This window comes from Camellia sinensis, chromosome 4, assembly GCF_055761805.1.
Source record: "Camellia sinensis isolate YWXY chromosome 4, ASM5576180v1, whole genome shotgun sequence".
In the NCBI taxonomy this organism is placed as follows: domain Eukaryota; kingdom Viridiplantae; phylum Streptophyta; class Magnoliopsida; order Ericales; family Theaceae; genus Camellia; species Camellia sinensis.
The window spans coordinates 169,346,683-169,357,198 of NC_138964.1; the positions used below are offsets into that span (position 1 = coordinate 169,346,683).

The window sequence follows — 10,516 nt, forward strand, 5'->3', positions numbered from 1 at the left end:
ACTATATTGTGATTGTGTGATCTCTGTATTCTTTTGATCAGATTGATGGATAATCTGATTTAATATGTTGGTAGAATCAGGTTGGAATTAAGAGTTGGTCTTAAACTGAAAAAAAAAGAAAAAGAAAAAAAGAAAACATCATAGACCGTTTTGCATACAAATTTATTTTTGAGAACCATCACCGCACATTAATACAGCACATAAAGAAAAATAGGGTAGAACATTAGAAACAGGTATAGAAACCCTAGGTTGGATGCTTGATTGTTACAATATATTAGTTGGTGAATATTATTTTCTTTCCATCAAATCCGTACATCAAGGGACTACACCATGCTCAAATTCCACACTCTTCTTTTTTCTTTATCTTTTCTTTTTTGTTGAAGATGAGATAAACTTCTCCACCTTCTCTATAATAGCAAAGAAGTTAGAGATTGATTAACCATATATTATATTATATCTACTCCAAAAGAAGTTGCCTATGGCGGTCGAGGTCACTGAGGTAACTTGCAGAAGTATAGTCTTCCAAGTCAGAATCATCCAAAACCATTGCTCTCCCTCCTACCATAGACCTTTGTTTCAACTCTACTTGTCCCCCCTCACCTCTCAATAGCTGCACAACCTGCATTCACCAACAAAGTCACCTTTTTTCTTAAATCAATCAATCAGATGTGGGGGCTTCAATGGCTTACTGACTGTAAATTAATGATGCTACAAATTGAGAAAAAAAAATAACAGAAAAGTTTCCAGAATGCGTTCAGTGTGACAGCATTGCATTGCATTTGTCTTGGTACCAGCACTGCATTCTGAAAACTTCCTTGAATAAATTTTCTGACAAGTAGAGGGATTTCATACCCGGTTCATGTTTGGGCGTGTACTGGGTAAGTGATGAATGCACGCCAATGCTATTGACATGACACGTTTCATTTCGCCATTGTCATAAGCATCTCTCAAACTAGGATCTGCAAGGTCATTTACATTGTTTTCTTCCAACAACGGTTTTGCCTATACAAGTACATGTACACTATCAATTAACAGAGATTCCTGATCTAAAAATACAATAGATTTATATTTTTTCTGAGTTTAATGGAAAATAAGATCATATATAAAAAATATAAGTGTCTGACTAAAATGATCACAAAAAGAGGGTAGTAGGAATAGACTATGAACTAAATAAACAGGAAAACTTCTATCACTGTATTACACCACAAAATACACCAAAAGAATTTGTTTTTGTTCGACAAATTCAAATTATTGGGCTAAAAACTTAGAACCACCAGCTCTTTGTTATGTTGATCTTTATTGGAAATTCTTAGTCTCCTTGCAGAATGACTACTAACTTACAATGGTGAATGATGATTTCATTTGCAATGGATGGAATGCTAATTCCTTAACATGAGTGTAGCTTATTTATTCACATATCTGAAGAATCAACTAACACCAAAAAAACATTTCATTTGAATGAATAAGAAGTAAAGAGGACTGCAAAGCCCAAATTTAAAGTATAACCAACTTCGGATATTTCATTTGGGTTATAACCAATTAACATGTCAATCTTCATGTTTAGAAAGATAATTATCTTTAAAAAATTTCTGATGACAGGACTTACTGATTCATATTAAAAATTGGGAGATCAAATTGACATATAGAAATTTAAAGTGTTTGGCAACTAAATCATACCCACATCACAAGGCTTTGTCGACATGAATCAACTGCGTGACGACCGGTTATAAGTTCTAGTAATAGAACCCCAAATGCAAATACGTCAGTCTTCTCATCCACAATTCCATGCATGAAATACTCTGGAGCCATGTATCTGAACCCATTCAAAATTATAGTACATCAATAGCCCACATGTTAATATGATCTGAAAAATAAAATTTGGTTGTGTTTTCATTATTCGTTTCATGATTTCAGAAACAAAACAATGAAAAGTACGAAAACACTCATCATTTTCATGTCTTGGTAAAAAATATAAAATAAAATGTAGAAATTTAATGTATAAAGAGAAATAGAGAATTGAGAAATAGAGAATTGTATTATTGATTGATGAATTGATTGATTTATTTGTGATAGTTACAAATTCCTATATATAGAAGAAAATGTGGTAGTAGGTGTAGGAGTGAAGTGGAGGTGGTAGGTGATGATATATTTTAACAGCCCCCCGCAAACTCAAGGAGGATAGAAACTAACCAACTTGAGTTTGGAGAGAGGAGCAAAACAAGAAAATACATAAAAATAAAAAAAGATAGGAGACACTCTATAGTCGTGTCAGACCGTTGGTGAAGACACTGTATGGTGGTGTCAAAACATTGTAGAGGACACTGTATGGTGGTGTCATGACGTTGTAGATGACACTGTATGGGGGTGTCATAACGATGTAGAAGACAGTTTATGGGGTCATGTCGGACCGTTGTAGAAGACAGTTTATGGGGTCATGTCGTACCCTTGTAGAAACTAACCGGAATCAATGTCGGGACAGTTTACAGAGTCTTGTCGGACCCTTGTAGAAACTAACCGGAATCAATGTCGGGACAGTTTACAGAGTCTTGTCGGACCCATAAAGGAGCTAACCGAAATTAATGTCGGGACAGTTTACAGAGTCTTGTCGGACCCATAAAGGAGTTAACCGGAATCAATGTCGGGACAGTTTATAGGGTCATGTCGGACCGTTGTAGAAACTAACCGGAATCTATGTCGGGACAGTTTACAGAGTCTTGTCGGACCCTTAAAAAGTCGCACCCTCAAAAGGTGTGCCCAATTTTGTCAAAAGGCATGTCATCAAAAGGCGTGCCCAATTCATCAAAAGGTGTGCCGGACATGATGGCGAGGCACGTGAGTGCCTTGGTTGGCGTGCCCATTTGTCGTCTGGTAGCAAGTGGCGCGCGATACGCGTGGCTGCCTTGGCTATATAACCAAGACGAAGGCAGAGGCTGAGGCAGAGAAAAACTGAGAGAAACCTCTGAAAAATCCTTCGTGTTGCTGAGAAAGAGAGTTCCTTGTGCTGAGAGAGATAGTCTGTAATATTCTGTAACGAGAGATATTCTGTAACACTCTGTTGCCCAGAAAATGGCCTCGTCTTCCCGGAGTCTGCTCACCCTCTTTCCCGACCTCAACGAGTCAACAAGAGAGAGAACTGGAGCGGTGGCACTGGAACCTCAACCGAGTGCCCCGGAGTTTACTCCTCTGAACTTTCCGATGCGGTCTGTGGAGCAAAGAATGGCAGTGCAGTCGGATGTGGAAGCCAATCAGTATACATTAAAGTCATGTGTGGAAACCATGACTGCGGTTACAAACTTGTCGAACCGGCTGCAGAGTAGGGCAAATGAGGTGCAGCAGTTAAACTCCCAGCTAGTTCTGCTCCAACGCATGTATAAGGATGCGCGAGCAGAGATAAGTGTGCTAAAGGCGGAAAACAAGGAGCTGAAGCGGAAGGCCACCGTGATGTTCCGATTTGGAGGGCCGCCATATGCTGCAGTGGAGGAGCAGGGAGTAGTGATCATGCCCAGTGGAGTGGGAAACACGGAGGCAACACCAGCAAGGGCCGCCCAGGACGGAGGCAAGAAGAAAAGACCGGCGGCAGAATAGAGAAGAAAAATCCCACTGTTCCGAGTTGTGTTGGTTTGTTTTTTATTTTATTTTTATTTTTATTTTTATTTTTTTTGTGTGTTGTAGAAATGTGCTCGGGGTTGATCCCCGAGATGAATAAAATGACAAGGTTGGGGAATGGTGTTGGTGTTATTTTGTAGTGTTGTTGTGTGTAATAATAAAAATAAAATAAAATAAAACAATGGATAAAGAAAATAGATAAAAATAGTTGTGGATGGGTGATATGAAAAACATCAGTGAGATGTTGTTGTTTTGCTTCTTTTTTTTTTTTTTTTTTTTCGGTGGAAGAAAAAAAAAATAATAAGAAGATAATGGAAAACGGGGGATGCTCACGAACAATGGTAGGGATATGGGAAATATAGTATAATAAAATATATATAGATATATATATATATTAAAAATAAAAGAAAAGTGGGAAAGAAGTTGGGGGAATATTAAAATAAAAGAAAAGTGAGAAGTGGGATTTCAAATGGGCAAAAGGAAGAGAGAGAGAGAGAATTAATTTCTTCAACTAGAAAATCTGAATGAATCAGAGAGAGAGAGATTAAGTGGGTGCATGATGATGATGTTGGGTCCATGGAGAGAGAGAGAGAGATGTTGCCCTCCTTGATGTTGGGTCCAAGTTTGATCTTTGATTAGTCTAGAAGCAAGAAAACAGCATATTTTGGGGCCTGGGCTGCAATTTTCTCCAAAGACACAAACATTATAGTAGCCTGTTCAACAACAAAACCACACTCAAGACTGCCCAGCAGTGCACAGATGAACAGAAGCTGCAGCCAAATAACAATAGCAGAAGCTGCAACCAAATAACAACACCATACCAAATGAGCACTCTAACGGATAAACATCCTCAATACCGCTGTCCACAGCACTCTAGCAGATGAGCAGCATAAACTTCCCCCTGCTGTCGAAACCAGATTAGCATCATCAACACTGCTAACCTCTGCACTCTGTTACAGCCTGCTGTAGTGGTGTGACAAAAATCGCCCTTGTAACGGCCACTGCAATTATGTAACAGCCTGTTACTGAGTTTGATCTGGCCATTTCAATATGGAGAACAGATCCAGTCTGCGGGTCGAATTTGACACCATTCAAGGAATGCAGAGCTGCCATTGCTGATGGATGATTAACAAAGGTGGCAACAGCAACAACCTGGCTGCCGCGACCAGTGTACTAAAGGTCAAACAGAGAGGGGTACCTGTTCAGGTTGGTGGTGAGGCAGGTCTAGCAATCCGTAATGGTAGATCGGCCAAATTGATTGAAGTTCCTTGGGAAGGGGCCACTACTATAGCAGCTCTGTTTGAGCAGTCTTGTAAGAAGAATTCACACGAACGATTTCTTGGAACAAGAAAGCTAATTAAGAGGGACTTTGTAACAGCTAGTGATGGCAGGTATGTGTAGAAAATACGCGGAATAGGTTGAAGTCCGGCGGGCGGCTAAGGTGAGGTTGCCGCCCGCCAGGGAAGCGAAAAAACTAGGTTCTAAACCCGCTCTGATACCATGTAGAAATTTAATGTATAAAGAGAAATAGAGAATTGAGAAATAGAGAATTGTATTATTGATTGATGAATTGATTGATTTATTTGTGATAGTTACAAATTCCTATATATAGAAGAAAATGTGGTAGTAGGTGTAGGAGTGAAGTGGAGGTGGTAGGTGATGATATATTTTAACATAAAATAACGAGGCTTACCCAAAAGTCCCCTCAATGGGGTGAACAACATGGTGAACCCATTTTTCTGGGAGCCATTTTGCTAGCCCAAAGTCAGATATCTAAGCACAGCATCAATGGTGTCAGAAAGTTGAATTCATTCAAACCAAGAAAAATACATTGATAGGAAGATGAATGAATCATATATATATATAGAAAATTGAAAACCTGAGGTTCATAGTCTTCAGTGAGTAGTATGTTTGAGGCAGTGATGTCTCTGTGGATTATGCGCCTCTGGCATTCACAATGAAGATACTGCAATCCTTCCGCTACCCCAAGAGCAACTTTAAACCTTCTCTTCCAATCCAGTTTCTCTGTTGCACCTGAAATGTTGAATCTCTGTTGTTCAACCTCAAATCGAATTAGTAGTAATTTATACTGCAAAAATAAATGTGTTTCATAGATTTCTATGTTTAGATTATTCGTTTTTAACTTCCCAAAAGTTGCAGCAAAGTGCAGAAAATGCAAACAAAAATAGGGAATGGAAAATGCACCATGGAGGACAGAAGCTAGGCTGCCATGGGGAGAAAATTGAAGGACAAGGTGCAAACCGCCATCAACGCCGAAACCAATCAATTTAGCAGCATTGGGGTGGTTGATGTGAGCGATAATCCCAAGCTCTGACAAGAAATCACCAACTCTATCCTCATCGTTTTTCTCTTTCTTTGTTATTCGCTTCACTGCAACAACTAGGCCATCAGATAAGCACCCTTTGTACACTTCAGCATGACCCCCTTCTCCAATCAACTTCTCTATCAAAATCCAAAATTCAAATGAACAAACAGAAACATGACTTAATAGTATAACAACACTCTTGATAGCAAATGTTGCAAGAGAAGTCAATTGCTGTGGATCTATTCTGTAAAATAAAAATAAAATCAAGTTCACCAGCAAAAGCATGGATGGTTTTTAAATTCACAATTATTCACTTTTAAACTCAACCCTCATTTGGATGTTGATGGAACCTACAAAACCCCTAATATTTATTTGAAACAAGCACTTGAAAGATTGCCAAACTTGGAAATCTTGGTGACATTTTTCTGAAATAGTTGGCAATTGGAATAGTCAAGAGCTGGGGAAATAGATTCATTCCTGCCAAGAAATTAGGGCATTTCGCTGGTTAATCAATCACCAAGTTAGCTAGACATGGTTCATGAGAGGTTTCTCTACAGAAGTGTGTTTAGGTTGTCATATTCGGGCTTGATCAAAGAGCCAGTAAGAAAGGTACAGAATTGACGCAGCGGAATAAATCACACGACACTAGATATCGTTCTAGTAGACAAGAATTCTTGAATCCACAAGAACACCCTTAAATCTACAAGGAAGATAGAAGAAAAGCTCTTTAAAAATATTATTGAATGAATCAATTACATATGCTTGTACGCTCATTTATAATAAATTAAACCTAATACTCGTAGGAAAAGTGATTCCAAAATAAACTAAGAAACTTAAATCAACACAAATTAAGAAACCTAAGAGAACTAGGAAACCTAAGAGACTAAAATTCTAAACTATTTAAAATTCTAGTCAAAATCTAATTCTAAAATAATAAAATTAAGAAACCTAATAATTCCAAAATATTTATACTAAGGGTTGGTTTGGGATGTCCTAAAAAAGTGCACTTTTTGACTTATTGGTGGGTTTGGGTTGGATTTGGGTTAGGTTTGATGTGATGTGTTAGAGAGTCGATGTGATTTAAATAAGATGATGTGACTTAAATAAGATAGTGACTTTTTGACTTTTTGACTTATTTAGTACATGCCAAACTAGCCCTAAATTACAAGAATCCTAATAATACATCAAAAATATTAAAACTAAAAATATAAAAATTCTGAAAATCTTGTATCTAAGATCCATGTCTCCCAGCTGCATAAACGTACCTCAAAATTCTATGTTTCGTAATTTTATGCAATTGAAAATTAGATTAAAGAAGGAAAAAAGGTTTTGGAGACAAAAAGATCCCCGGACAAGTAAAAACCCATTGTTGACATCTTCATGGTACCAAAAACAGTAAAACACTATACTACCCAACCCAACTAAAACCAAGTTGGACTGGCTTTTCAAGTTTCAGGTATCCCTAGATTTTTCCATCTAATAAACAAGTGAAATAGTGAGGACCCACCACAATCACTTTCCTGGGACCCTGGGCCTCCATTTCTTTTTCTCAGTCAAAAGTTTAGAAGGAAGTCTTCTCTTCCAACCTCAGCAAGCAGCTTTGAATGATTGTTCTAGCAGAACTGATTGAGACGTTTTCAATCACCACCCCCACCCTCACCTCCTCCAACACACGCAGGGCTGGTGATTGAAGAAGAAGAAAAAAAAATAAAATTGGTCAATCACAACCAGAGAGGGTCATGGGGTGCCTCCTGGGGTCCAAATCATATTTGTTGTTCTAGGTTGATATTCAAACAAAACAAAAAAAAGAAAAAGAAAGGGTAGTTGAAGATTTATACTGATCAGGCATGTAACTTAACTGACACATGCATTTAAGCTCAGTGATAACACCATTCACAAAGTTTACACTTAAATACATTCAGTCAAGAAATACACTTGTTCAGCCTTTTTCTTTCTCTATGATAATAAAATTTTGATATTTAAAACAGGACAACCAATAATAATAATATAATGTGTCACCTCAATTAGTAAGACAAAAGATTTTAAATTTTATTTGTTTGTGTCGGAAATAGTGTAAAATAAGGGAACCCTTTTCCAAAATGAAAGGTCAAAGAACAAGTTGTGATTAGATGGGAACTGTGTGAAAAGCAGAGGTGACCAAAGGACTGATAAGAATATACTGATCTCCCCTAAAAGATTAGCAACAGTGCACTCCTGAAAAGAAAAACAATAAAAATAAAACAAGGCAAAGAAGCAGCTCAAATACTTTGCTTGGTCCCCCATTTTTTAAAAATAGTTTTCAAAAAATTTTATATTTTTATTTTTTTGTGTTTTTTTATTTTTACTGAATTTTTTAAATATTTTATATAATTTTTTTATTTTTTAAACACACCTAACATAAATACACCTAAAAAATTATAAAATTATAAAAAAAATTTAAAAAAAATTCGCTAAATACCAAAAATACAAAAAAAAATACAAAAATTTAGTACATTTTTTATATTTTTATATATTTCTTAATTTTTTAAAATATTTTTTCATAATTTTTTTACTTTTTTGACACATCTAAATAAAATGTATCTAAAAAAATAAAAAAAAAATGTTTAAAATTTTAAAAATATTCACTAAAAACAAAAAAAAAACGAAAATAAAAAAACTCAATTTTTAAAAAACTTAATCCAAAAAACTCAATCCAAAAAACTCAAGCAAACACAGTGATTTGTCTTACCAGGGCTGAAATTATCAGTAGCGTCTGCAAGCTCCTTTTTAGTGAAGTTCCTCCAAGATGGTTTAGGCACCACTATATCGCCACAATCGCTTTCATCATCGATACCCGGACTCAAACCCAACTTCCTTCTCAAATTCTTCCTGGAAATCTCATACCCTCCCAACAATGGAATTGTGGAGAACCGCCTCATCGACTTCCACTTTATGTTGTCAATCAAATTCCTCCAATGCAACCCATTATTCTCTCCAAACAGAGCTCGGTGAACCGTAGATTTCTCTGTCGCCGACGTGCCACAACTGCTATTGTCAGAGTCTGAACCCGAAATAGGAATCTCCAAAACGCCTCTTGGCGAAGACTGGTCATCGCTATCCTCCTCCTGTTTTTCCTTCTCATCATAAGACTCTGTTTCTAGGCTTTCCTTTCCATCCAAAGACTCTGTTTCGGGGCTTCCCTTTCCATCGAAAGGACCTGTTGTTTCCAGTATCTCTTGGGTTTCTACAATTATTTCAAATTAATCAACAAAATAGAGAACAATTCAAGCTGGCTCAGGCACACAAAACCAAAGACATGAATTTAAAATTATTGAAACAAATAGAGCATTAGGAATAAGAGTTACCTTCCATTGAGATTGTCATGGTCTTGTTGGGTTTCCCTCAAATTATTGCAGCTTTTAATTTGTCTCTCCAGATTGGACAATCTAGGTGCATCGCTCCCCTTCTTCTCCTCAGGTGTAGAGAGAGAGAGAGAGAGAGAGAGAGAGAGAGAGAATGAGAGAATTGAAAATGGTATATCTTAAGGAGTTAGTTATTCCTTTGAAAGAGCAGAGGGATAACCATCCTTGTGGTGAATAGAATATATGCTATATTTATACACATGGTAGAGAGGGAGAGAGAGGGAGATATCTGCATGTATACACACCCCTTAGTATTGCATGCTTTTATTTTGTGTTTGATTGGAAGATTTAAAAATAATTTAAAAAGAAAAATAGGAAGGCGTGTAAAATTAGATAAAATATAAGTATATTTTATTTACATTTTATTCATATTTTTTCTTTTCTTTTTCTATATTTCTTTCTAAATCATCCAATTAAATCCAATGTTAATATTGTGTTTGGTTAGGAATTTAAAAATGTATTTAGAAAGAGAAAATAGAAAAAATAAATAAAATATGAATAAAATATATTTTCATTAGACCAAATTTCACACATTTTTTTTTTTAAAAATTTCTTTCCAATTTCCTCAACTAAACCCCACTTAGAGGGTTGTTTTGGGAAGATGGTTAAAAGTGACTTTTTGACTTTTAACCAAGCTTTTGGCTGACAAATGATTTGAGAAATTGGTAAAAAGTGACTTTTGACTTTTTTTTATTAATATTTATTTATGATGTCAAATCATAATAAAATGACCAAACTACCCCCATTTATTTAAAATATTTACAACTTCACCTATGTAACACATTTTGACCCGTAAAAGGTAAAATTATAATTTTACCGTTGGCTAAAAACTAACTTTCCAAATGAAAAAAAGCTAAAAAAATCAATTTTTAATTTTTACTATTAATCAAAAAAAAAAGTGACTAAAAATTATGTTGCCAAAATAAGCCGTAATTTTCAACTGATGCAATCTCGGCTGTACTTTTCAACGTTCGTGATTGTTGGCGCAACTACCGCTTAAAGATGGGGCAGACAAGGCCAAATAACTAACCCAACTAACACAAGTGCATCTTTAGTTTTTGTAAAATGTTAGATTTTTTTCTAAATTAAAATCTAAATTTGATTGTTATGTTTGGCTTGTAAGACTTATCACCCAGTTTTGATTTTATGATTTGAATGTTTATATTTATTAAAAAAATTAAAT

General features: G+C 36.0%; 1 protein-coding gene across 1 annotated transcript; it reads right to left on the reverse strand.

Annotated features, from left to right (window-relative positions):
* Nucleotides 1-261: 261 nt before the first annotated feature.
* Nucleotides 262-9,573, reverse strand: LOC114262228 (receptor-like cytosolic serine/threonine-protein kinase RBK1). The gene is made up of 8 exons (XM_082922581.1): nucleotides 9,277-9,573; nucleotides 8,661-9,155; nucleotides 5,812-6,069; nucleotides 5,486-5,640; nucleotides 5,300-5,379; nucleotides 1,678-1,813; nucleotides 853-1,002; nucleotides 262-619 (listed from the first exon to the last, which is right to left on the reverse strand). The coding sequence occupies exons 1-8, from the start codon at nucleotides 9,293-9,295 to the stop codon at nucleotides 458-460; spliced, it is 1,455 nt and encodes a 484-aa protein (XP_082778707.1). The 5' UTR covers nucleotides 9,296-9,573; the 3' UTR covers nucleotides 262-457.
* Between the last annotated feature and the right edge of the window lie 943 nt (nucleotides 9,574-10,516).